Source organism: Morone saxatilis, unplaced genomic scaffold, assembly GCF_004916995.1.
Source record: "Morone saxatilis isolate NCDOM2014 unplaced genomic scaffold, NCSU_SB_2.0 Contig23, whole genome shotgun sequence".
NCBI lineage: Eukaryota > Metazoa > Chordata > Actinopteri > Moronidae > Morone > Morone saxatilis.
The window spans coordinates 14,840,005-14,867,693 of record NW_023339796.1 but is presented as its reverse complement, the minus strand read 5'-3'; the positions used below and the strand labels follow the sequence as shown (position 1 = coordinate 14,867,693).

At 40.7% G+C, this 27,689-nt stretch overlaps 4 protein-coding genes across 8 annotated transcripts in view; all 4 read left to right on the top strand.

The window, feature by feature from the left end:
- Window positions 1–7,332, top strand: part of LOC118334324 (nuclear receptor ROR-beta-like) — a gene marked incomplete in the record, with an annotated part of 10,360 nt that extends 3,028 nt beyond the window's left edge. The window contains 7 exon segments of the mRNA XM_035670206.1: window positions 396–920; window positions 2,036–2,157; window positions 2,481–2,613; window positions 3,181–3,288; window positions 4,028–4,138; window positions 4,527–4,639; window positions 4,735–7,332. Coding sequence (XP_035526099.1) covers window positions 396–920; window positions 2,036–2,157; window positions 2,481–2,613; window positions 3,181–3,288; window positions 4,028–4,138; window positions 4,527–4,639; window positions 4,735–4,896 — 1,274 coding nt within the window.
- An 810-nt stretch (window positions 7,333–8,142) lies between these two features.
- LOC118334589 (endophilin-A2-like) lies at window positions 8,143–18,973 on the top strand. 4 transcript variants are annotated; one of them, XM_035670552.1, is made up of 9 exons: window positions 8,143–8,327; window positions 12,459–12,527; window positions 12,688–12,904; window positions 13,105–13,238; window positions 13,885–14,043; window positions 14,706–14,809; window positions 15,174–15,307; window positions 15,453–15,509; window positions 16,254–18,973. In XM_035670552.1, the coding sequence occupies exons 1-9, from the start codon at window positions 8,283–8,285 to the stop codon at window positions 16,436–16,438; spliced, it is 1,104 nt and encodes a 367-aa protein (XP_035526445.1). In that variant the 5' UTR covers window positions 8,143–8,282; the 3' UTR covers window positions 16,439–18,973. The 4 variants fall into 4 exon arrangements, with proteins under 4 accessions (XP_035526445.1, XP_035526444.1, XP_035526447.1 ...); XM_035670551.1 differs by having other exon boundaries at window positions 16,251–18,973; XM_035670554.1 differs by lacking the exon at window positions 15,453–15,509 and having other exon boundaries at window positions 8,145–8,327.
- Window positions 18,974–19,190: 217 nt separating this feature from the next.
- On the top strand, window positions 19,191–26,031 carry stap2a (signal transducing adaptor family member 2a). The gene is made up of 11 exons (XM_035670123.1): window positions 19,191–19,474; window positions 20,317–20,388; window positions 20,463–20,582; window positions 20,661–20,717; window positions 20,818–20,969; window positions 21,067–21,198; window positions 21,309–21,378; window positions 21,980–22,082; window positions 22,173–22,268; window positions 22,349–22,477; window positions 23,965–26,031. The coding sequence occupies exons 1-11, from the start codon at window positions 19,229–19,231 to the stop codon at window positions 24,018–24,020; spliced, it is 1,233 nt and encodes a 410-aa protein (XP_035526016.1). The 5' UTR covers window positions 19,191–19,228; the 3' UTR covers window positions 24,021–26,031.
- Window positions 26,032–26,782: 751 nt separating this feature from the next.
- The window catches only part of sema4e (semaphorin 4e), a 6,812-nt gene continuing 5,905 nt past the window's right edge, over window positions 26,783–27,689 (top strand). The window contains exon 1 of one of the 2 annotated variants that reach the window (XM_035670727.1): window positions 26,783–27,064. The gene's annotated coding sequence lies outside the window, so the exon portion shown is untranslated. Of the gene's footprint in view, window positions 27,213–27,689 lie in introns of both variants that reach the window. The other variant, XM_035670726.1, reaches the window with a different exon arrangement.

The following is a 27,689-nucleotide window of genomic DNA, read 5'->3' as shown; positions in this document are numbered from 1 at the left end:
CATAGAGGAAGTTTAGTAGATGTGTTTTTCCAGTGAATCACAGTGTGCATGCAGTTTAAATACCAGGAGAATTTGAAGCCCTCAGCTGTAATGTTTCACATCAGCTGTTGTAAGAGGGTCCGCAACTTCTGTCAGTTGCAGGGTAAAACCCAGTATGCAGACCAAAGAGGTGACAAACTGTCATCAAGCAAACTGTGATATACATTACTTACCATATTTGTGGATAAGGTGGCTGAAGTAATCTATGTGAGCTGGAAATATTTTACAGTTACAGTGAAGCTTTAGAAAACGGATGTGAAACTTATTATGTTTGACCGTAGCAAAATTGCGATATCTCTAAAAAAAAGGTAAAAAATACTACTATGACTATAATGAAATGTGTTTTCTCTCTGCAGCGGTCAAATTCGGTCGTATGTCCAAGAAGCAGCGCGACAGTCTCTATGCCGAGGTGCAAAAACACCAAAAGTCCCAAGAGTGTGTGGGCTCCGGAGGCGGGGGCTCTACTGCTTTGTCCTTACCCAAGGAGGATGGCATCTGTGGCGGTAGCGGGGAGGACGGTGAAGAAGGTCTGAGCCGGTCCTACAGCACTGGGGGCTCCAGTTCCACCCTTAGTGACCTGGATGACATTGCGGCGCTGCCTGACCTGTTTGACCTGCCTCTGACCCCCGAGGAGGCCAGCGAGTACTGCAGCCTGGAGCTGCTCGGTGGAGGGACCAGCACTGGGAACACCTCCAACTCATCGTCCTCTTCTTCCTCTTCCTCATCCTTGTCCAATCAGAATTCCCCACAGCAGACGATGCTGGACGGGGCAGATAGCAACGGGATCCAGCTCCTGCATACACACTCTCACACACATCTGCTGGGACACACACATGCACTGCTGGACCATCTGCCTGATGACTGCTCTATAACAGACCTCGGTGAGTACTGACAAGGATGAATAACAGATAAATTCTTCTTTTATTGTCACAGAATGTACTTAAAAACTCTCAAATAGTTGTTGAGGCTTTTATGTACTTAAATAAAGAGCTTAAGGCAGGATATTATAAGAGACAGGCCTTTATTTTTAAGGGGACCTTTTTATATGTTGTCTATTGCTCACGTTTTTCAGAATAATTTTCCTGCTGCATGATCTTAATGAAAAACCAATACTACTTTCATCTGTTTCACATTAAATCTCCATTCCTCAGTTCATTATTCCTTTTCCTTGAGAAACATTTGCCATAAGTGCTGACTTTTAGTAACAACAGTTTACATTAAGAAAGCAAGCACTCAGTGTGACTAAGTATTTCAGCATGAGTGTGTTGTACTGTTGGATACAATGCCATAAAAATTTAGCACAGCACTGTTGTGGTCATTTTCCCCGTGGCCGCCATCTGCTTTTATTTCATGTGCAGTACTGCCCTGGAAATGAACAAAAAGGGTTGAATAATGATAAAATAAAAGCAAATTATATAAGAGCATATATAATTTAAAAAGCAAAATTGATTAAATTCATTCAATGAAAAAACAAAGATGAAGCACAGGGACAAGGGCCAGAAGGATACATGGTAGATAGAGCAGGAAAACAGGATAAAATTGACACAAGGAGACAAATACAAGATTGAATGGGAAAAACAAGCATTATAAAAACAAGTTTGAAAGCAGGGACAGATAAAGGGATGATGGAGTAGTGGTGTAGTGGTATTTATAGAAGTAAGGAAGCAAAGAAATGTTTTAGAGAAGTGTCTCTACAGAGGAAGAATATATTTGTATTTTCTTTTACACCTTTATGGTTGCTGGCAACCGTAAACTGCAATGAGGCTCTGGGGAGTTTTAAAGGAAGCAATGAGTAAATATTGTGACTAGTGGATAATAGGAGGGAGGTGGCAAAGCTGCAGATATACAATAAGATGAGTAAATGAGCCAGAGTTATTAATCAAGGTCACCCTGCCATGAACCTGTGGGTACGAGAAACGAGACTACTGTTACACTCTCTGCTACCACCACAAACCACATAAGTGGTTACATGATCATGCTTTTTTTGTTTTCACAGAGCGCATCACTCAGAGTATTGTTAAGTCTCACTTAGAGACGTGTCAGTACAGCGCTGAAGACATGAAGAGATTCACCTGGGTACAATACACACCTGAGGAAACACGTGCTTTTCAAAACAAGGTACATAATGCACTTTTTAAACCCTGTATGTGTAAAGTCTTGTGTTGTTGCATGCTGTTTATATACTGTATATGACATTGAAATGTACCAATACTGGATCAGAATTACAGCTCAGTCTGACAATATCAGATATAAATATATTTAAAAAAACTTACTTTGCTATTTGCTATTACATTACTATTACTTTTCGATGAATAGGCAGGTTAGATTTCCAAAATTGTAACTGTAATTTCCACTAAAAAATCTGATGTTGGACAACACTACTATACTGAAGTGATGGACTTGTAACACTCATATCTCTTTTTTTTGTTTCCCTTTTTCAGTCAGCTGAGTGGATGTGGCAGCAGTGTGCACACCACATCACCAATGCCATTCAGTATGTGGTTGAGTTTGCCAAACGCATTGCTGGCTTCATGGACCTTTGCCAGAATGATCAGATTATATTGCTGAAAGCAGGTCAGTGCACAGTCCTAATATGCTGACATTTTCCAATTCTTAATGCAGAAAGTTCATTCTTCAAAGTAAACAGAGTCTGAAACTTGCTAACTTTAGTTTCTTCCTGTTTTTTTTTGTCTCCAACCCTCTGCCTTTGCCTTATTTGCTGTTTTCTGTTTATTTGTTTGAATAAATTACACACACCTGGTTTGAACATGGGGGAGAAAAATATAATTCTGAAAACAAACATTTTAATTACTTTCTTTATCTGTTCAACACACATATATATATATATATATATATATAAATATAAATCTCTGACATAAAATGCATATATTTGACAATGCGTTTTACTCTCTTTTGAACTTTGGAAAATCTTTGTGGATATTCATGTTATCCTGTTGATTTTTAAACTGTTCAAAAATGTAATATATGCTGTGCGCCAATCTGGGTCAAAATCATTTACATTTTGTTGTGTTGTTTTGTGCATGTTGGAGTATCTTGGCCCCTCTCTGCCCCACCCTTCCCCCTTCCTCTTCTTTCTCCATCTCTCCATTTCTTTGCCTCTATCTGTGGCTATCCTTTCAGGCTGTCTGGAAGTCCTGCTGATACGCATGTGCCGAGCTTTCAACGTCAACAACAGCAGCATTTTCTTCAATGGAAAGTTCGCCCCAGCACAGTTCTTCAAAGCACTTGGTAAGGATCTGATAGGAATACAGTTGCGTAAGCTCTAAAGCATTGATATAATTGATGGGGTCACACATGAAAGCTCTTTATGTAAGTTATAAAGCCCCTTTTCACACGCACGGTGCAGTAATAACCTTTCATGCCTAACAGAATGCCTCTGCTCCTACTGTTCTGAATCCATTATTGACAGCTTACAGAGATGCTTCTGTATTGACTAATTCATTATATTTTAAATGACCTGACTGTGGTAATTGCTCTCAAGATGACTCTATAAGACTGCAATTTCAAATTCAATCTTGTCAACAACACTTCCTTAAAGCCAGAACTGTCTTTGAAGAGAAGTAATTAAACTGCTGCTGGATGCTGCTTTCCACTTTCTGAAGCACTTTCTTGCCTCTTTAGCACCACCAGAACTGTGTAACAGTGCAACCCTAATGGAAAATGTGAAGACAAACACCATTAAACACAGCAGTAAACAGCGTGACAAGCTCATTTAACAGAAAATCACCCAAGTTGTGTAATTTAAAAAGATATATTATGTCGGTCAATACAGCTGTATTTCTCTGTAAGCTGTTTTAATTGATTTTTGAACAATTGGATCCTATGACAGTAATTTAACTAGAGCATTTTCACTATAACAATGGCCAGAGTTTCCTTATCTTCAGTTGTCGGATTTAGCAGGACTATTAAGTCTTAAAACTATTATTTTTTTTAACAATATATTTATTGGTTTCCTGTGTTTATACAGGTTGTGACGACCTGGTCAGTGCAGTGTTTGACTTGGGAAAAGGACTCTGCCGTCTCCAGCTGTCTGACGAAGAGATGGCTTTGTTTAGCGCTGCCGTCCTTCTATCTCCTGGTGACTATTTTTTTCCCTCTTTCTCTTTCTTGCTCACACATACATACACAAACACATAGTAGTCTATTCAGTGCTGTTCTGTCCTTGATAAAGAAGGCCAAACTGCTGTTCAAGAGATTTTCAACACACACATTGATTTCAATATATTTTTTTGTTGTAGATGTCTCACACATGAACCTTTTCAGTTTATAAATGCTGATTATTCAGTTATTTTCTGAAGATTTTTCCCTATATGTTTAAAAAAATAATGTGAGACATCTAATATATTTCCATTTGATTGAATTATGCAGCAATAAAATAAAAATATGGAATGTGATTTTAACAACCTTAAAGCAACTTAAGGGGAGACAACTGTATTTTAAGGGTTCATTTATTGTCTTTCCTGTAGATCGACCCTGGCTAACAGAAGGCCAAAAGGTTCAGAAACTCCAGGAGAAGGTCTACCTGGCTCTTCAGCACAGTCTACACAAGAGTGGTGCTTCTGACGAGAAACTGGACAAGGTAATGACAGGCAGTCACAACTCTTCTTAGAAAAATGTACTCGCATAAAGACAAACATGCACCAACTTACCTTTCTATACCTTCTGTCCCTGCAGATGGTGTCCAAGCTGCCCGTAATGAAGTCTATCTGTAACCTCCACATCGACAAACTCGAGTTTTTCCGTTTGGTCCACCCAGAGACCGCCTACAGTTTCCCACCACTATACCGGGAAGTTTTTGGCAGCGAGATGTCTCTTCCAGACTCCACCGACAGCTAGACAGACAGATAGACAAAGGAGAGCGATGGACAGAGTGTATTAAGAGGTAGGGAAGCAAAAGGAGAGACAGAGTAGGTTAGAGATGTTGAAGCTCAACAACCAGCAGTTAACGAGACAATCCAGGACTTTAAATACTCCGTCTCCCATGATCCCAAAGTAGTCCTCCACTTTCCCAGCAGGCCAAAGCACCTTACACTACAGACCACACATGCTCATGGTCCTTTGCATATTGTAGCATTAACAACAAGCGAATGGGCGTCGTAAGAATAACACAGCAGCCCACCAAGCACTAAAGCTCAGAGCTCTAACGCTTGTTGAACATCAGATCCACTGTGGATCACCCAACCAGTTATGAATGTACCTCATCGATAAGCACCAGTGCACAAGTCAGAACCTAACAGTGAATGTACAGCCCTGCCACTCTCAGACAGAGTTTTACACATAGTATTAGAATGAAGTCGTGTTGATCAACGGGTCTCACTATTAATACAGCTCTCGGTCAATATTTCTGTCTATATTAATACATCTCAGTATGGTACGCATGCGTATTCATACAGACAATATCTTTGTACTGACCATCACTTAGGGACCAAGATCATGAGTCATTTCCTCTAATATAAAAAGAAACACACAAATACGATATGACTCACAGCTTTAGGCTGACCTCCTTAATCAGCTGAGAATCAGTTTCACACACATTTAGACAGTGTTCGGTGCTGCCTCTTTGTAGGCTCTTGTAATGCAATGAAAAACCTCAGTCCCACACACCCCTTTCCTTGTAAATGCCACTTAGAGACAGGACAAGATGAAATTATCTTTAATTTATATACACATTTATAAACAAATATTTTAAATAAGAATGTAAATAGATGACTATATAAGTATATGGAGAGAGTGTGTGAGAGAAAGGGAGAGAAAAGTGGATAGTAAGATGTGGAGAGGGAGAAAAACAAGATGGATACTTTGATGAAAGCTGATATTTGGACTCAGATCTTTTTCTGGACTATTTCCTCTCTTGACAGTACTCTCAGGTTTCCATGGCAACAACTCCCTCTTGCCCCGATGGCTAACTAACCCAGCTGGGTGAGGTGCGGTCATCACGCAAGCGATGGGGTGGACACTTGTTGCCTGTGCGACACAGCAGGGGAGGCAGGGTAACCAAACAAAGGCGAAATGACATTGCCTTTGTGTTGCATTTAAACTGAAAGCTTTCGGCCTGCGCTGTTGCTGCACCCCCTCCCCAACCCTCTTCCCCCACGCCCCAGGCCTCCTGCCTAAAGAGACAAGAGGACACGAAGGAGAAGAGAAATCAAGGCAAAAGATGACTTCATGAACTGTATAATAAAAGGGGACACAGAGGGTCTCCCCACCTGTTTCTAACCAGCAGTCAGTACAGTAGGTGTGGTATAATTGTCTTTTACTCATAATGTTTCAGTTGACCAGAAAACAACGAGGATCCATAATATGTATCATAAACCCTCCTTGCTGGTTGGAGCAACTGTATTATTTTGTACATTTGCTGTTCCTCTCTCCTTTAGTCCCACACCCAACACTCGTCCGAATACCAAGCACTTATACTTTCCTCTTTCTCACTGGACACTAGTCTTAAGGCTAGACAGAGCTACCAGCTGCCCCCCTGAGTTGGGCCTCAATGCCAGTAAAAATTAATAGTTTTCAATCAATCTGTTTTGTTTTTGTTTTTTTAATTACCATATCTGTCACACAAAGTCACCCATAACTGTTTACATTTTTCATGTACTTAAATAACATGCTTTCTAAAGGATGTTATAGCATTGAGAGGATGATGATAATGTCTTACTCGGGGTGCTGTGAAGTTTTTGAGCAGAGTCCGAGGACCTGCTGCCTACCACTCAGGGAGCTAGCTGTGATCTCTTGTCCCTTTATTACCAGTGTCGTCTTTTAGCCTTGTGCTCCTCACACCTTTGCACCTAAGATGAGACCCATAACCATAATCACTGTGGACGTAAGTTCTATTTTTGTGAATGTTACTCACAAAGTGTCAAAGCCCTTTCCCGTTTGTCCTAATATTGTAACATTAAATTTTACAGAGACATAGGAATTTAAAAAAAATAAATCAGTTAGAGTTAAAGATGAATTTCATTATTGGGGTTTAATGTTTCTTTTGCTGTGATTTTCATTTATTTGTCAGTCTATCCACCTTTTTCTTTACATGTCTCCACTTTTGTCTTGTAAAGTCAGTGATCTATTTTTTTTAATTGAAGAAAGATTAGGTAAAGTACAAACAAAAAAGAATAGTTTGTCTCCCTTCTCTTTCCCTGTATGACAAAATGTACAAGAGGTATATTACTAGTCCAAGAGTAACTGAGTCACACAGCGCGATATATATTGTTGTCCAATGGGATACATTATATGTGGTTTTAAGAATGTAATAAATGGTTTCTTTTTCTTTTGAAATGTTTCATTGAGTCTTATTTAAACTTGAATGTGGCTCTCATGTTGATGCATAATGCATAATGCATAATCTGATGTTACAATCCTGCAAGTGTAAGGGCTGGCCTACTGACTAGCATTTGTATTGTGTGCATACACTGTATTCCTTTCATGCCATTAACTGCAACAAATAGTCCAAATAATAATAATAATAATAATAATAATAATAATAATAATGGCAACAAGCCACAGTTTCATCAAAATGTTGATTGCTATTTTTTCTTCTAAAGTTGAGCAGACAAGTTATTTCTTCACCTTAGAGTAGTTTGATAAATACTCTACTTAAAAGCTTTTTCTGTATGGACTTTCAATCGCCGCTCCAAGTCTTCTTCGGGGGATGAAGTTTGCTCGGACTTAGGACCTTGGGTTAAGATTTCTTTGCCATTTTTTGGGCATTTTATATCTATTTTATGAACCAACAGATCAATAACTCATTAAGAAAACAGGCAAACTAATTAATGATGAAATAAAGTGCATAAAAAGAGAAGCAAATATTATTTTGCCATTGGTTTACTATAAACCAAAAGCAGTAATACACAGTAATGTTTTTTTTTTGGGGGGGGGAGGGGGTTAATGGATGTCTGTGTCAGCTAAAGTCAAAGTCAGGTCTTTATTTATTGTTTTGACAATTTGCTGAGAAAGAGGGATGTCAGGGTGCATGATTTGTGTGTGTGTGTGTGTGTGTGTGCGTGTGTTGTGTGTGTGTGTGTGTGTTGTGTTGTGTTGTGTCTGCCCACTTTTCATCCTACCCAAAGGAGCCTCCCACATGAAGCTGAAGCCAGGAAATTGTGGTTGCCTAGTTTCACATCTACGGTGCAAAGTTTGAAGACGTGTGCGGCCGCTGTCTGCGCTCAAGCAACGCAAACTATTTGAAAACACCTTCGAGGTCCAGGTGGCAAAACAGACGGTGCAAGATGTCCGTCGCGGGATTTAAGAAGCAATTTTACAAAGCGAGTCAGGTAAACGGAATACTTTTCTTACTTTTCTTCTTTCTGTTTTTTTTTTAAACATTAGCCAGTAGCTTAGCTAGCTTACTGAGCTAGCACAAGTGTTACTTTTATTACGCTAACTGCATGCTAGCTGGCTAACCAAAGTGGGGGGAAACACAAACACTCGTTCTTGGTTAAAGACTAGTTTTGTTATATGAAACGTTTTAAGTTGTTGAAAAGTATACGACAAGCTTTATTGCTGTTAAACTCCTCCACTAATGTCAGCTGTGTTGTAGCGCACAGGTAACGTCAAATGAAGCTAACGCTAATCTAAAGAGTTGAGAAGTTAACGTTAGCAGCGTTACTTATAACAAACTAAAGTTAAACTAACGTTAAACTGACGTTAACCTAAAGTTAAACTGACGTTAACCTAAAGTTAAACTGACGTTAAACTGACGTTAACCTGACGTTAAACTGACGTTGGTTTCTATGGTAGTTAACGGCAGTTAATCGCCCTAATGTTGTGCATTGAAGCACTTCGGCTTCCTTATTTTAATTAGTTAGACAAGTTTTTGTCCAACTAGCTAATTTACGTAGATTGTAACACTATCCTTAAAATGTCCACTGAACTAACGTTAAAGTACAATAATAACCTGATGGTCGAAGTTGATCACAGAAACAGAAGTTGTATATTAAAATGATGAGTCTCTATTGTTTGGAGATACTGTAAGTTATATGATGGTTGGCGCTTGGTTTACTCGTGTTTTGTTGTAATGTTAAACAACAGGTATATTCGTCACTCGTGCTAAAGTAATGTTTGTTATCTCTGTCTCTTGGATTACACAATATCTCTAATTGGCCAGTGTGTTGTAGTGATACCATAAGATCTTACAACACATGTTTACACGGTGATTCATACAAATGCTGTCATCTCTCAGCTTTAAGTGTCTGTCCAACTACAACTCACCTGTGAGCGTCTCTGGATAATATTAGTATTAGTTTCTATGTAAATTAATTTATTCCCACACATTTTGTGTTGTAAAATATTATAGAGAAGTCACCATCGGACGTCAGTGGTTTATCTCTAACATAAAGGATATGTAAGGTCCAACAGGCACTGAGATTAGTTAGTATCACATACACTATTAACACCCAGGCTCTTGTTTTTAACTTTGGATCAACCGTTTCCATTTCTGAACCTCTCATTTTCAAATAGAAGTCCAATTTTTCTTTGTACACTGTGACGGATAACTTCAGACCACTTAACGCACAAGTTAGCATTTACATGGATGTGGAAGTCAAATATTTGAACAAATGGAAGTGACTTGATGCCGTGTCAGTCAAATGTCTGACTGCCTGGCTGTGTACAGACGTTCACACAGTCCAAGTCTCCAGGTTTGTCCTGTGCTTCTGAAATTCCAATAGCACTCATCTCTCTTAGGAAAGAAAGAGTTGGCTGTTGTCAAAAATGAAACCCACCACCATAAACGTGAAACCTAACAAACCCTACAAAACCGGTGGCCTATGTTTTGATGACACCCGCCTTGTTACAGGTGCTTGCTCTGGCTTAACATGTTATATGTAAATGACGGCCCCTTGCTTAGTGGGTGTGTAGTGGAATCCTAGTTATGTGAATAATCTGCCCGGACCAGTGTAAGTAACCTAGTAGATCCAGATGTTTAGTCATTATACTGACATTACATTAATAATATCAAACCAGGGGTGAGTGCACAGAAATCTTTTATTCTTTTCTGAAAACCTTGAAGAAGATTTACTTTATTAATCCCTCATTTTTACACACATCGGCCCAACATACAGTCAGAGACAGCGACACAAAGCAGTGCCCTGGGAGCACTCAGGGGTTTGGTGCTTTGTTGAAGGGCATCTCCGCAGTGTATAGTACTCATAGTAGGGATTCGATCTCACCAGTTGGTATCGGCTATATTGAGCTTTATTTCCCCGATCTGATGTTTTGTTTTAAGTATGCTGTCATACAGCTGTTTGTACTCACGAAGCTTTCATCCACGGTACAGCATCAACAGCTCTCTCCGCTGCCTCTTTCCTCCACTTTGAGCTCTGTGTGAGAGTCCTTCGATCTTAGAACGAGCTGTTCTACCAAAGGAGCAGGTCTCGGTCCTCTTTCGAGACCACCACAGTTTCTACTACACACTTGGAAGAGAGTGGTATTCATTTGGTTAATCTGCAACTTCACGATTCTCAAAAACACGATTGATTTTTGTGTTTAAACCCGGGAACCACTAGCAGGGTTGTAAATGTAAACTGAGGACTATGATGTTGGATGTTACAGCAGCTGTGATAAATATGATCCCTCTGTTCTGGTTGCATAAAAAAGTAAACGTTTTTTGTACGATTTTATGCGTATGTACAAAGAACACGCCATCATTCTTCTCAATATCTCACCTCGCTTAAGTATCCCATTATATGGCATTATATTGAATCATCACAAGTATTGTGATATGTATCTCATTGCCAGATTCTCGCCAATACACAGGCCTACTGCTAAAGCCTAAACTATTGGGACGTACAGTGTAGCTGTTAACATATAAGTCCTACTGAACATCCTCTGTTAGCACAGGCCAACAAGTGTTGGATCATGCCATTCAGGCAATGAAAAGAAAGAAAGAAAACAGGCTGGTGGAGGAGGGTAATCAAGACAAGGTCCACGTCATACCGTCATAAAAATTCACTTGATTCAATCAATGATTGAACGATGGAGTAATTATCAGCTTAGCTGCTTAGCAAACGTGTATAGCTGACGTTATGCATATGGTGCTCATTAAAGTCCACTGGCTCTTTGCCTTCTAGTCCACATCGTGTCATTACTTTGCTTCTGTCATTGACCAACAACACCAACACTACATGCTCCTCTTCTCTAGGCAGCTAGACGACTCTTCACCAAATCTGAATCCGGTGTTGAATCTGCTTCTAAATCTGCATCTTTTTAAGCCATATTACTCCATTAGATTAGATTTAGATTTGAACAAATTTAAACAACCAAATGTATAAATAATTCAATGCTAAGTACTACTAAAACTGAGGTTTAAGTAGAAAGTTTACATACCATAGTCAGACCAGGATGGGTAGGTTTATTAGTCATGGAGGACAAAACGTGTGCTTGCAATTATGAAGCCAGATGGGGTGCTGAAAGTGTGTTTGTGTTTCACACATACCAGAACTTCGCATCTGGTACCAGAGATTCATTAATTGCAATTAAAATGGTGTCTATTAGACTTCATAATTAGGGAACATGTGGGGCTGAGTTGTATCTCATGAACCATTTGGCAATCAGTGCTTAGTGCTTTTTCAGAGTCACTGAGTGTTTCACACAAAATAACTTTGCCAGGACTATGTATTATATAAACTAGTGAGATTGATTGATCCATGGGGTCACAGAGTTTTCTATGCAGTGTGGGGCTGACAGCTGCACCGAGTTCAACCAAATGAGAAAACACACACACACAATGAGTCCCTGTTTGGCTTGCCAGACAACTGCGCAGGATTGTTGCTCTAGATGAGAAATGGAGAGTGTGTGTGCGATGTGTGAGTGAGGAAATGAACTAGTGAGCGAGAGCAAGATGAAGTGAGCATGTGTGTTTAGTAAAAGTATCCATAGATGTGGCTGTAGTGCAGGAAACAGCAATGTGTGTGCTGAACTGGTGGAAAAAAGAAAACCCCAGAGGCTCTCAGTAGAGAGGAAAGTCCAGTCCACTCCCTAATGCAGACTTGAAGAGCTTCCACCACTGACGGAAAACATGGGTAGGAATTTGAGAATTGTGTTAACCAAGCCTGGAAAAAAAGAAGATGGTGGAAGATGTTAAATATCCAATAAAGTTTGGAAACAGACAACAGTTTGGTTGTGAAGGTTCAAAGCCATTCAGCAACAGCTTCTTGAGCAAAGCTCTCATCCAATATCTGCTCCAGAAATTCTGTTCTGTAGTTGACCTCCCTGTCGAGATGCATTAGTGGAAGAAAATGATCCACAATATTATGAATAAAAATGTTTTCAATATACAGGACTCAGTCAATCTACTTTTTTTATGACCATGTGTATATAGTCATGGTAGTCAAGTTATCCATTAGAGACCATTGAGTGTGCCGACTTCAGCCGGCTTCATTGAGCCAGTTGCTCTGTGTTCACAGTTGGTGAGTGAGAAGGTTGGAGGTGCAGAAGGAACCAAACTGGATGAAGACTTCAAGGACCTCGAGAGGGTAACATACATACATTTTAAGAAAATATCCACGTTAAACATGTAGAATAAAGTGAAATCCCAAGTTTTCTTCTTCATTCACTTTAACACTCTCAAAGGCATGTGACTCAGCATGTGCACACATATATCAGTTACTGTCTCTCTCTAATCTATACCACCAGAGAGCAGATGTTACCAGCAGGGCAGTGGTGGAAGTCATCAATAAAACATCAGAGTACCTCCAGCCCAACCCAGCCACGAGAGCCAAACTTTCTATGCTCAACACAGTGTCCAAAATCCGTGGGCAGGTGAAGAGTCCGGGTTACCCCCAGCCTGAGGGCCTCCTGGGAGAATGCATGACCAAGTATGGACGGGACATGGGCGAGGACACCAACTTTGGTAAGATACTGGGTGGAAGAGATATGTATGTGTTTAAAAACCATGAAAGAAAGAAGACCATTGCCATAGTAGGGGGAGTGAGAGTGTGTTTGTTCAGAGGGTGTAAGTGAATCTACTTATACTTATTAATGTTTTAACATGCCTCACTAACAGGTCCCACACTCCCTAATTCTGGCATTTTGCATGTGTGTGTGCTGCAGGTGGGGCTCTAGTAGACATTGGGGAGTCGATGAAGAGGATGGCTGAGGTCAAGGACTCTCTGGATATTGATGTGAAGCAGAACTTTATTGACCCACTGCAGGCAGTCGCTGAGAAGGACATCAAAGACATTCAGGTAGAATCAGAGAGGTAGTATGCGTCTGCACGTACAAACCAGACATTGACTAATGAGCTCCTCAGTCTGTGTGTCAGCTGCAATAGTACAAAAAAAGTATTTTCAGTCAAGGTGCATAAGAGTGGAATTACATGCAAATGTTTAAATCACTGATATTTCTCAAAACTATCATGAACAAGTGAAAAGGCCTATTTGTACAATTAGGGCTGCACAATGAATCGAATCGCAATTGCCCCCAAAAGAAGATCAGTATCTGTAGCATGTATGCAGTGCTAACAAGCAGGTTGACGACTGAATTGGTGGCCAAAAGAAAGCTGTGACCTCTGTCATATGTCGATATTTTGAATTTAGGCTCAGCGACATTGAGCAAAGTAAAAATCATCGGACATTCAAAAATGTCTTATTTTAATGAGAATTTGCATTAGTATTTTTCATATTTATTGTTCCATCTATTTCATTTACTTGTACTATTGAGCAAAGCAAGTTTGCAAAAATTTGTAAACGTTTGCATCATTTGTTACCATTATATCGCAATATTGTTCACAATAATTCGCAATATGACTTTTTCTCCAAATCGTGCAGCCCTATGTACAATATAATTTCTGACACGCCATCCTCACAGTTCCAACTCATTTTTCCTCCTCAGCACCACCTTAAGAAACTGGAGGGCCGCCGCCTGGACTACGATTATAAAAAGAAACGTCAGGGTAAAATCCAAGAAGAAGAGATCAGGCAGTCGCTGGAGAAGTTCCACGAGTCCAAAGAGCTGGCTGAAAGCTCCATGCATAACCTGCTGGAAACAGATGTGAGTAGCATGTAGACTAAACTCCACTTTGCATTGTAGATGGTTCATTGAAACCTGCTGGACTTGTTTTGTTAATAAAAACGTGTCAGTTCTCAGTTTACTTCCCTTTCACTGACAACTGCTGATAAACTAGACATTGTGCTCAATGAGACTCATTAAAAGTATGTATGGCTGCAGCAAGAGGAGTTGAATTTGCATATTTTATAATGTAATGAATTAATTTTATGCCCTAGATAAACACCATTAGAGCTGTATAAAACATTGGCTACCTAAACTTATGCTATAATAAATATATATGCTTATAAATATATGCTGATAATATTCTGTCTCTGTTTCTACATGTGTTGCTCACAGCTTCTCAGCTAGAAAGCCATGTTACGTATTTAATGACAGTATGTATCAGGTGACAGCCCTTGTTCTTTTATTCCACAGTGACTTGCAGTAGTGTCAACTTGTCAAACCTGTTTTGTTTGGTATTTACTGTTTTTCACCTGCCATTATGAGATGTTTCAAAGCTGTTTGAGCAACGTTATTATGATGAACAACAACGTAATGAGATGGGAATGCAAACAGTTAACCAGTAAGGAGTGCTCTGAGGGGCCACTGTTGTTTGTGCGTTTGGTCTCGTTCTAAAATAGTTGTTTCTGTGTATGCGCATGTAGGTGGAGCAGGTGAGTCAGCTGTCTTCCTTTGTGGAGTCTTTGTTGCAGTACCACAGACAGGCCACGCAAGTCCTGGAGGAGCTTTCTGACAAACTGAGAGAAAGGTCAGCACTGTGACTATTTGTGGAAGATGGCATGCCTTTTGTATGTTGAGGCTGTGTCCTGTAGCTCATGACCAGGCATGATTCAGCAGTAACATATTTTCTTTCACCCATCTTATTGCAAGTGATGAATGTTGAGTAGCAGCTGATGCTGAGCACAAATATCTTACTTTTACTCATTCAGATAATCATCATTTGGTTTTGTACAGATCATTTTGAAATAATGAATTTTACTTTCGAATAAAAACGCAGTGAATTTGTCTTCCTTTTGACATACACAGTTTACATGAACCTGCCTGTTCTCTTTACTGATGCACCCCCTACTCTTGAGCTCAGAGGTGACATTTACTATTCTGATTGTGTGCAGGGTGAATGATGCTCAGTCTCGTCCAAGGCGTGAATACACACCCAAACCCAGACCAGTCTTTGACTATGGAGAGGTAGAAAACTCTAATGGAGGATACTCACCAGCTGCAGCGAGCCCCCCAGCTTACTCTGCCGGTAAACTTGACCTAATTGTATATTTTGTAAGGTGTGTGAATGTCTGAGTGCTTGTGTGTGCAAGGCCTACTCCCAAAAAAGGCATGCGTGCAAGTCAATCTCATTCTTAAGACTGATGTGTCTTTCCTTCTGCAACATTAACCAGCCCCAGCACAATATCCAGCTCCATCCTTCCAAAGGGCCTCCTTCAAGAGCAGACCGCGTGAGTGAGACAAACGGAAGATGACGTGATGATGATGGTCACTTACACAGAACTAGAAAGTGCCGCTACTTTCACTCACTCTGTTGCACATCCGTGTGGCAGAGAGGTGCATGCATGTCAGTGTAATGGTATATGACTAACACTGTTGAATGGTGTTTGTTGGGTCCAGTCCGTCAGGTTCCCAGAACAAGATTGGGCGTGTGAATATTACTCCTTCTGACCAAGGCTGCCGATATATAGAATTATCAGCAAACCACTTTCTGTCTCTAAGTGATGAGTGACTGTGGTATTTTAGCCAAATCTAAAACTGCAGTCAGGGTTTGCTGAATTATGTGTAGCTGACAGCCTGTTTACTGACTGATGAAGCTTCTGAACCTCAAGAAAAATCAGGACATGCCACATGGTTCATTTTACACAATAGAAAGCAAATGTGAAAAGTCTTTTAGGCCTCATTTTGGTTGGAATAAAATAGTTTTATGTAACATGTCGGTATATTGATTTTGATCTTGAGCTTCAGAAGAATCCTCCTTTACCACACTGATGACTAATTTATAAACATGTTCGGTTTTATTGACTTGGACTATGGATTTCTATTGGAAAGCTTACTGGTGACGCTGCCTCTAAAGGAGAATGTACTAATCTTGTTGAAGGGAAATTGTCAAATATTATTTTCACAAAATGACAGTATTTGTTCTTTCTCCCTCCCTGCTTCCCTCTACTTGTATTTGTCTCTTTGTGCAGCAGAGCCATGCTGTAAAGCCCTGTATGACTTTGATCCAGAGAACGAAGGAGAGCTGGGCTTCCACGAGGGCGAGATCATCACCCTGGTCAGTCAAATCGATGAGAACTGGTTTGAGGGAAGCCTTCGCGGCAAATCAGGATACTTCCCCAACAACTATGTTGAAGTGGTGGTGCCTCTGTCACACTGAAAACAGCAAGGCAAGATGGTGGGGCAGCAGGATGGAGAGGATGGAACGGGGGTATGATGGAGGATTATCAACTCTCAGTAATCAAAAGAAGTCTTTTCTTTATTGTAATTAAAGGGTAAACATCTAGAGACAGGGACGTACCGTTTGTATCTAGGATTTGTTTTAGTAAAAAGCCTTTTTTATTCTCATTCTGTCAGATTATGTCAAGATTTCATGGATCTTTTAAAACGGGAAGGACAGAGGGATGTTCAATCAAAAAAAAATTTTGGGGTGCATTTACCATATCCTCACATTCATTCTCTATGCACCTGTGCACTTTGTACCTCCATCACCGGGACTGATAAAGAAAGACTTAAGAGAGAATGAGATCTGTAGTGACATGTCCAGCAGTGTCCGCTAACTCTAAGAAGTGCAACTACTTTATCCTACACTTATTTTATATTCACAAGATGACATTTCTTGTTCATACTGGTACTAAACACACGTTTGTATATCCATGCTTTCTTCTAAGCGCTGTTTTTTACACTCCCACCTCTGCCTTCAGGCTTCAGTACTGTTGTCACCATGGACCAGTTAGTCAACATGGAGGACTGTCTGCCTTTTGTCAATGTTTGAGGCTATCCTCCACTGCCACCTGGTGGTATTAGACATCACCCTTAGCTATTAGTTTGAGTGTCACATGGCCTCTATTATCTCATACCAAATCCATGTTAGTTGCTTGTCTTGTGTTTAAGTGTGGAGAAACTGTGAGGGAGTTTTACAAACGTTAGCTAAGTGTATTAAATACCAAAAAATGGTTTTATAGTTGATTTCTAAAGAGCTGGATGGTGTCCATAAATATGCGTAGTCTTACAACCTTATCACAGTAATTGTTACTAAGTTGTCAGTGATTTAGTCTACCTACAGCTCTTCCAGTGTTTCCCACTACACTCCACTCTTCTCTTAGAGCTGATGCCAAAGAAACGTAGCAAAAATTCGAAAATGGGACGAGGCTGCTATTCGTCATTAAAAGGGAACATATTTCATACAGCCTTGAAATTTAAGATACATATTTCAGATGATTATATTGAAACGTTTCCTTTTTATTTACTTCACATTTTAAAGAAGAAGAAAAACCCACAACAATGTAACATGATTCACTCCCACCCTAAATGTTTTGCAGCATCACACTAAAGCCATAAGCACACATCCTTCAGTTCCTCTATTTTCTCAGGCTCTATTGATACTGCTGGCAGTGTCGCTCACAATGTTTTGTGGGCTTTTACCCGTTTGTCAGTGAACTTTGAGTCTGTGATTTGTTTTCCCCCGGCAGTGCGGGGGTAAGCTTGGCTTTAGTACTCTAACCTATAATTTAAAGCATGGAAATTAATCTGATGTGTATTGGGTGTGTTTGTACCTGCCTCAGTTTTGAGGCTGAAACTGTGCACCAGACCTGACAGACAGCGATCTCAATCTATTGTGTACAGAATTTACTAATAATGAGGAAGGCCCGCACACAATAGTCGGTTTCAGTTTCAATTAAGCCTATTACAAGCTGACTATGAACTGTGAGTGGTTTGTGCTGTTCACTAAAATGCCAACTTTCTCCTCTTGTCATGATCCCCTTGTTAGACCGCCCCCCGCCCCACTCATCCCTCCCATCTCTGTTTAAACTGGAAGCGGAACAGACAGGTCTTTTCAGCAGGGAAGGGCACACAGCAGTAGATTATGCCCTTCCTCCCCCACTGGTCTTTATTCACCACCTGGCCCCTGTACCCCTACCCCCTTTTCTCATTATCTGCCCCATCCCAGTCCCATGGTGCCTCTGGTGCTCAGTCTCCTGATCCATCCCTGGAATAATCTCCTCCATTGTTATCATAGTATGTGCCTCTTCAATGTTATGTTTGCATGTTATTCATGTTATGTATTAGGGCCAGGGGTTTCGGCTGTGCTGAGTAATAACTGGGAGGTTCAGGTGTGGGTTTACATGCCTCATTACACCAAATCAGATGCCCAGAGTTTGAGAGGGGAAAGGAGGGTCAGCGGTGAACGTTGAGCTATTATGCAGCTTGTACAATATCGGTGATGAATAATGTCGTGGAACAAAGGGCTGAGATCAATTTTTAGTGTGCTGCTGCTGTCACAGCTAAAACAGTTGTTTGAGCGCTGCGGCTGACATTGATTGCAACACTACATTCTGTGATGGCTCGTATTGCATCTATACCTTTTTAAGTGTCTCAACTTTGCAATATTGATGAATGAAGTATTATCAGACTTTAAAGCTTTATTTTATTATTCCCAATGTAAATGATTGTTAAAATGTAACCGCCTTGCATGTGTCTTCATTACAGCTTCTGTGTCTTACGCAATGCATTATTTCTTTAACTGTGACACTGTGGGGAGACTAAAAGTGGGATTATCCTGGATTATCTTCAGGATACATGGATTTACCTCTATACTAAATGTAATCTTCTGTGTATTGTATATTTTTGTTACTATGTAAAGGGGAAAAGATGCTGTTTGTTCGCTTCTTCAAATAAATATAAAGTAATTTGGCCCAGTGTGTCTTTATACCATTACACCCTTGTAACTGAGTTGTTTTAAATATATACAATTTAATAAGATATTCACACTGATGCAGAAAATGTCATATAGGTGAAGAAATATTTTTTTTTCACAGATAGGTGCCTGATTGTTCTTTAATTCCACCTATTGATATTTTAACTGCTCATTTTCGGTAAATAAACATCCACATTTAGGACATTTATCCCCCATCCATTCATTTTGAAATCTGCACAAGCACCCGTCTGCATGATCCCCAGACACAGCCGGCTACACCAGCCAGCTGTTGGATTATTGCCACAGCACTATCTCATCGGGGAAGGCGTGTCACTCCCCGAATTACTCAGCGCCCCTTTGTCCTCGGTCGGTGCCCAGCCAGCGACACTCATGGCGGCTGCACCCGTCAGGCAGCGCTCCGGGTCGGGGGGACCCCGGGCGCAGCTCCCGCCATGCTACTACGAAGGCTACCTGGAGAAGCGAGGACCGAAAGAAAAGGTAGGTTCGCCCGGTGCAGAAGTGCCATGTTGTTTCCTATGCATGCTGTGGATAGCGGTGGTCAGTGTGTGTGTGTGTGTGCCGCACACCGGCTGATCTCCCATTCCCAGGGAGCTGTCAACTTCCTTATTGTGTCAGAATGGGCGCGACTGTACGTTGGTGCGGATTGTTTCACATAACGGATCGCTGATTGTTATCCTGTTAAGTCTGGGTTTGCAGGAATCTGACAGGGGACGCATGCAACAATTTTATGAACGAATCACGACGTATAAATCGAGGAAACCCGATGGCTGTCAAAACATTGCATGGTTTTTAAATCACATCACATGAACGGCCTGTGCCTGTATCCCTTAGTAACAAGGCATTTGTGTCACATCCTGAATGTCTGCAAGCATTTAACCCTGAATTCAATGCTGACTCAGAGAAATAGTCTTATGTTGAAATATTTGTTCAGACAGCTGAATCCCTCAAGTGCATTTCCAATATCTCAAATGCAAACTTAAATACAGTGAAACTGACAACATTCCTCAATGTTTGTATTGATATATAAGGTCTGGGATACCATCCCTCCCAGGCCCACCCACTTTCATTAGGCTCATTTTAATGCAATATAGACGTGTAATGTGAGCCCGGCTCAGGTGCAGGGTATTGCATTGATCCATGGCCACAGACTGACAGCAGCTGTGGCTCACTCCCTATCCATCTCTAGGGACAGGAAACGTGGGAGTGATAAAAAAGGAAAGGAAATATCCATTACACTGATGTGGGAAAAAAGCACTGTTGTTGCCACAGCAGTGTATGCAATTATTTTACATGTCTGCTTATGTGTGTGTGTGTGACAGGCATCCAGGCGACTGTGGACGTGTCTGTGTGGGAATTCTTTGTATTTCTTCAATAATGCCAAGGACGCTCATGTAAGTTTCAGGCTGTATACATTTAGTTTTTTTGTGCGTCATAGAGTGTTGAAACATGTTTGTGTGCGTTACAGTTTGTGGAGAAGATGGACCTCGGTGGGTTTGTTTCCTTGAAGGACGACTGCAGCCGAGACAGAAACCTGGAGGCAGCCAGACTCATCCTGCGTATGAAGGATGGAGAGACCAAACTCACAGTAATGCCATTAAACCCACACACATACATTAAACAGAACACTTTTTGCAAGCTGTTAAAGTCCTCTTGTCTTTTCCAGGCACCTAACTTGGAATCGAGGGAGCTGTGGAAAGGTTTCCTCTACTCCGTTATAGATGTAAATATTCATCATCTGCACACCTGCATCTCTCTAAGAATCTGTCTCTCTTTTGCGCTGTTGTCTTATACATTTTCTCTCCCCTCCATCCAAATCACAGTTGAATGTCCCGTCCTGTCTTACGCTGCTGCCAGGCCAGCTGCAGATGCTGAAGGAGGTGGTGGACAAAGAAAGGTCCAGGAGGAGAACTCGCACTCCCACACGTGCTCCTCCTTCGCCCCTCTCCGTGCCTTTAGTGGGAGAGATCCCACCGTGAGTTCTCCTCTGTGTCGTGTTGAGATAATGCACTGTAGCACCTTTAGTGTGTATATTATCGTTAATAATGTGTGTATGTGTGTGTGGCATGCAGGTGTTTTCGCCCGGTTTCTCGAACTGAGGCTGAAGTCCTATTAGAGAGACACCCAGACTGTGGCAACATGTTACTCCGTCCAGGTAGAGACGGATGCTCACTGGCTGTCACTACTCGGCAGGACCTGAACGGGTAAACAACACCGGCTGAACATCTGCGCACCACAGCTGCAAATCTCATAGTCAGACACAACAGTCACTGCAAACGTTACAAGCTTTCCATTTCTCTCTCATTTACTCCAGGTCAGTGTTCAGACATTACCGGGTGACTCAGAGGGACCAAGGTGGTTATGTCATTGATGTAGAAAATCCTGTAAGTGTAGATACATTCTTTTTAAAACATGTAAAGTTTTTAAATGTTATATCATGATTGCGTTTTTCTACAGGAAAAACCTCAAGTTAGGGACAAATCCATCCAACTTTTTCTTCTCCCAAGACTTTAATTAAGACTATCTGCTGGATCATGAACCAATTCAATACCAGTGCTCTCTTTTAGCAGATTTATAACGTCGTTAAAGAAACCTGATCTGCTTGATAGTATTGGTACAGATTAAAAAACGGCATATTGGATCAACGTGTCCCTGTCATGGGGTTAAATATTTGAAAAGATAAATAATACATATTTGTTGGGAATTTGTTGGGAAGTGGGAATTCAAATATTTGATACCGTATATCTCCAAATAGTCCGTCTTGTTTGCTCTCAGATCAAAACAGTCTCTGAAGTCACAACTCAAATGTAAATATAGCTGCATCTTCACATATATTCATGTATTTTTTTAAGGCTTTTGGAAGAGTTTTCAGGATGTTTCGGGACATGGCAACAACTCAGCACACAGGATTTTGTAAACATTAATTAAAGTAATACTTTGAGATGGCGGCTTTAGTCATATAATGCAGCAGGTTTTCTCTTCCAGATTCCATGTGCTGACCTTCACGAGGTCATCGACGCTCTGGTAGAGAAGACAGCAGGAACTCTACAGCCTTTTCTACTGGAGGAGCCTTACGAAGAGAATATCAGTGAGCCGACCGTGCAGCAAACACACATTAAGAAAATTCTTCTTTTGTGCGTTTTCTTGCCAAGAGACTAAACTCCGTTTGTGTCATCAGCATACGTTTCCGCCAATGATGAGAATGGAGAAAGGATCCTCCACACAGCCCCCTCCAGCCCCCTACCAAAGGCTCCTGCCCTGCCTCCAAAACAAGGTTTGTCTCAGTCACATAAACCCAATGCAGACAGTCGCAGGCAGACAGTGATAATGATCCCAGCTTTCATTCTGGTACAGATCGTTGGCCCAGCAGCCCCCTCTCCAGGTCTCCCGCACCCGACCGCCGTATCCTGACCTCACCAGTGCCGGCCTCGCCCACCAACCCGATGAGACGACTCATCCTCTCCCCTTCACCTCTCGCACAGAGTGAGTAGACAACGCAGATCTCTCCGCTCAGTTTCAGCTGGATGGGTCTATCCCAATACCCACACTTGTGGTATTAGTCAAGTGCCTATTTGTGCGACATATTTCCAGTAATTGCCACAGTGCCCAAGTGCCTGTTAAGCATGTGGAAGTTTATCAGAGCACACTGGGACATGAATAATAATAATATTCACAATGAATCCACCACCGATTAATGTTGGTGCTAAAACACAAGCCTACACACTAAGAAACCAAGGTACAGGAATGGGTACATATGGTTTGTTGCTCCAGCTGTACCCTAGCAGGTTACAAGCACTGTACCTTTGAACGTGGTACAGACTCTTTTGCAGGAACGCCCTGATCACATTTACACGGTTACACAGTAGTGGTAATCGGAAGTGCTGCTTCTTCACTTTCCCCACCCAGATTTATCCTCTCAGTTCTAGGGACTGAACCGACAACCCTCCAATCGCAGGCTTGCTTCTTTAACCTTTAGGCTGCACATTTATAATTATTCATCAAAATTTATTTAAAGAAATAACAATTAGTTTACATCTTTTAACACTTTTTAGTACCTTTTCATTGTATTGTTCAGCTAGAACAGATTTGCCAATAACGGTATAAATCACGTTTTAATATCTGTAAGCTTCAGCAGTGCCGACTACAAGTGCACTTGCCACGGGCACATGCTACAGTTTACTGCAGAGAGAAAACGGGTTTCACTACCCAACTCCTCAGGGGCTCCATAAGGGAGGGCCACAGCATAAAATAAAGTTAAATTAATACAGAAGAACAAGTCCCCATGGAGGAATGCAATGAGGAAACAGATTGAAAATAAAACAGTGATAATACTTAAATTCAATTAAATTGGGGGTAATGGTAGTGGAAGCATTTCACTCTGCTACACTGACAATTAGCTACTTGATTAAAAAAAACAAAATCACTCAAATAAAAAAATCCATTGTGAACTTGCAAATACACACTAAAGAAGGGCGTCTTGCCCAAAACGTCTGTTTGGCAAAATTAAAAAAGTTGAACAGAATGCCGTCCTAGTTCTTTGCCCATGAAATTATTTCCAGGCCACACAGACCAAGAATTGAATGGAAATATACTAGAAGCCTATTTAAATCAAGATTTTGTGATCACTGATTTGCTGTAACATGTTTCCTGTACCTTAAACTGGTTAAAAGTTATTACCCCTTTCTGTCAGCCATGATTTTGTACCTTTAAATTGAAACAAAGGTCCACAGTTATGACCTTAAGTACCTTTTTCATACCTTACATGCCACTTTTCTGATACATATACTTTTGGGTACAGAAATGATACTGAATGTGTGATATACTTGGCTTTACAGTGCGCATCAAGTGTGGGTTAAGTGGACTGTGTGTTGGTATTTTTCCAAAATAGGATGTACCACTACCTGATGGCATGTGAACACGCACTTAAGTTTTTGGGATATACTCAGTGTGTTTCTTCTGTCTCTTCACAGCACTCAATGAGGAGCTCAAAATGAAGCTGGAGAAGAGACGAGCTAGTCAAGAGTGACTTACTCATAAAGAACAACCTCCTATCACAACATCTTCAGTGCCAAACCCCTTCTCACCGCAGCTATGTATTCATCCTGTGCCTTCTAGGTGGAAGACAAGGGACTACAAATACCGCCACTTTCTCGTAAGGAGATTCAAAATTCTCTGAGTTTCATTCTTTTGGTCTTTGCTACATGGTTGTTGGACTCTGATTAAATGAACTCTGATTAGCTCCTTAAGAGCAAGACTGACTGGTTAACACTGGATTAGGTTCATAAAACCTGCCTTGGTTGGGGTAACAATGCACTAGTGCTTTGTCCACTTGCATAAAGCTGTTTACAAACTGCCTCTGAGCAGAAAATAGTGCTATAAATAATGACTTTCCTAAAGAGTAAAGTCTACAAAAACACTGAATCAATGTGACTGGCAGCTAAGATCTATCGGAGATGCACTGACACGTGCTAGACCACCAACTGAGCCTGATATTTTCTGAGCCTCTGTCTGAGCTGCTGATATTGCTGCTGCTGCAACACTGGAGACCAAGAACAAACAAACAAACTGTCCTGAGACCTGAGTCGCTTCATCTGCTCTGAGAGTGAAATAACCTCAGGTTTCAGCTCAGCAATTCTCCTCATTCAACTCATTACACGTACGATGACTGAAACAACAGAAGAACGTTGTGAGCTGGCCAGACAATGAAAAATGCACAATCTCTGCCTGCTGCTTTTGAGTGCTATTTGGGATTGATGAGCAACCATTAATGTATTGTTGATTCAATGACACTGTTTATGCCTCAACTTTAACTGTACTGTCGGTGCTTATTTTAAAATGTCTCCTTGTTCTCTGCTACTGTGTACGTGCTACTGTATGGTGCTATGACTCACCAGTGCTCAGACCTGCCTGGAAACTCCAGGTGATTTCTGTTCCTCTTCAAGAAAATCAATCTACTGTATTCATATGTGAGGCTGCCCTCTAGTGGAATGGCTGTCAACTAAAGGGAACAGACACATTAGCAGCACACTGTCTTTAGGTGTTAACACAAGTACTTTGGGTGTGAGCAAACACTTGGCATGGACCAACCCTTTTGTGTTGCAGACTGAACTTGGCTTTTGAATTTATCCCAGTATTACACCACACCCTACCTCGCTACCTTTAATAACGAAGTCATAATTTATTACAGATCTGAATAACAACAAGTATTTTATGACTGTCATTTAGCCGGTCCTTGCAGGTTTGAAGTGTCTGAGTTCTAGTGACAAACTGTGATCAAGTGTCTTCTTATGATGAACAGTTTCTTGTATGTTTGTACATGATGTGTTGTCAAAAGAAAGAATAGTGTTTCTTAGATATTAAGGCCATCAAATTGTTTTGCATGGATGTGATTTGTCCTCGTTGTGAATTGATAGCTTGTGCTTTCTCAAACGTGCGCCATTTATTTGTTTATTTTTTGTCCGGCTGGTTGGACCCAGTCATTGATTGATGATGGATGAAATTTAATGAGATTATATAATGTTGGAATTAATCAGTACTATGAGTGGATGATTAGAGAGGATGCTTCACAATCTGTCCTGTTTTTAATAATAACCAACTCTTAATGTTTAGCACAGAAAGACAGAAGAAAAGTTAAAATTCTTTACAATTTTTATATACAGTTTAACATAGACATTGGTGTATTTTTCTTCATGGTCTCAGTAAATACATTTATGTTGGAAATCAACTGTTTCTCCGTGTTTTACCAAAAAGGATTAGATGAGACAAGGAAAAGTGTGGTGTTTGGTGGCCTTTCCTCTACTACTACTAGTGGAAACTTAAAATATCAGTACCAATACAAATTTCTCTTTGTTGATCTGCAAAATTACCATCATATTTTTCACATCGGGATGGGCTAATCCACATTTTTCTTTTTCATGTGTGTATCCACTCTTTTTCTTTTCTCTTGATTTGTGATAAATGAAAAACAAACAAACAATGACAATAATGTAGGGACTACAGAGCCCAGATGTGTCTGATGTGGTCTGTCAAAGGTGTAGAGGAGGGACACAACAGGTGAAAACATGTATAATCGCATTTAATCACTACTTATTTGTAATAAATACTTTTATGGAGCTCATGATTTATTTTTATTTAATTTTTTTTTTGCTGATATTGTGCCATTTTATTTTAGTTATAGGCTAATTACTTACATTACACCACTTCCATTCCTAAGACCATGGTGGCCGGTGGCAGAAATACAATACTCATTTAATTGCAATTCGCAAACAATCACATAACTTCTATCAACATTTGCTTAGAATAGCCCCAAGATAAAGATCATTGATCTCAAAAACATTACATTACCGTGGTACATTAGTAAAACATTGAATATACATATCTAAAGGTGGCATTAGAAATTCCAAAGTTTCAGGCTAAAATGTTTCTATAACCGTTTTTTTAACTTTTAATTTTTTAATTAATGTGTTATATCTGACAGCATTTGACACCAAACTGGGTTGGCCAGGCTTTTCTTTTTTTGCTTTTTGGCAGCTGCCCCCCCCACCCCTTTATGTAGATCCGGCCCTGTGTAAGACCCCATGCAGGACAGACAACTCCCACAACACACCACTAGGTAACGTCAGCTCATCCCTTCTGTTTGAACATGTTTAAAATAAAAAATAAAAACCTTGCCATAAACACCCTTCAGCTGCGTGTATATCTTACCTTGCCCATCTTGAATCAGATAAATGTTCATGAGAGCAATGAAACCAAAATCCGACCACAGATCAGCGTCAGAGACAGTTTGAAGGTGGTAAAAAAAAAAAAAGACCTGCGGGTCCAACCGGAGCAGCAGCAGCCATTCAGACCCCGTTCACCGCGGGATGTGTGCGCTCAGAGCCTCTCTTACAACAACGGCTGACCGCTGTGCCTCTGAGAGCACCGACACAGAGACAGACAGGCTGCTGAGCCTGGTTCTGGGTTTCTTAAGAGGCGAACCTGCAGCTTTTTAAGGAAAGTTTCAGCGCGAATCAAAGTTTCTCATCTCGTTGACGCACGTTGGCTGCGTCTCTGTGTGTGTGTGTTTGTGAGGTTGGTTCCACTTTTATAAATACTATTAGTTGTTTTTCTTACTACCTGTTAGTGAATGAAGAGGCGGTGGTTCAGAAATAACGTTTAAACAGGTGTTTGGAGTATTTTTAATGGAAGTCTTCGCGGTCTTGGGCGTGTCAGCGAGCAGGTAAGTGATTAACTTTTGATAGTGTTGAACCTTTGTTGTTCAACCTGCTTCAGTTTGTGCACTTTTGCTAACTGCGTTTGTCGTGAAAACTCAATTTCATGTGTTAAAATAATGACTTTTAATAACAAATTCACTTCTAAATGAACTAAAACAACTAATATATCTTTATTCTCAAATTGCTCTTAAACTGCATTATTATTTTAACTCACTTCAGACTAACTTTAATGCTTTAAGCTAACTTCTACACACTTCGCCGACGGCCTTGTTCTTCATGGCTGCATCAATATGAAAACCAAGGTGCAATATGTGTGTGTGTGTGTGTGTGTGTGTGTGTGTGTGTGTGTAAGATGGGTGTTGAGTGAAGCCAGTTTTGGCCCCAGGGACAAATATGTGAACCATGTTAACGGGGCTGCATTCTCTGACATGCCGCAGCTAGACAGCGAAACACAGCACACACATCTTGAGAAAGAAGCACGC

Coding starts and splice junctions, on each gene's coding strand:
- LOC118334589 (XM_035670551.1), top strand. CDS start 8,283: ATGTCCGTCGCGGGATTTAAGAAGCAATTTTACAAAGCGAGTCAG. Junction 14,810..15,173: donor TCTGACAAACTGAGAGAAAG/GTCAGCACTGTG, acceptor GATTGTGTGCAG/GGTGAATGATGCTCAGTCTC. Junction 15,510..16,250: donor CTCCTTCAAGAGCAGACCGC/GTGAGTGAGACA, acceptor CTCTTTGTGCAG/CAGAGCCATGCTGTAAAGCC.
- stap2a (XM_035670123.1), top strand. CDS start 19,229: ATGATCCCCAGACACAGCCGGCTACACCAGCCAGCTGTTGGATTATTG. Junction 20,970..21,066: donor TTAGTGGGAGAGATCCCACC/GTGAGTTCTCCT, acceptor TGTGGCATGCAG/GTGTTTTCGCCCGGTTTCTC. Junction 22,269..22,348: donor TGCCCTGCCTCCAAAACAAG/GTTTGTCTCAGT, acceptor ATTCTGGTACAG/ATCGTTGGCCCAGCAGCCCC.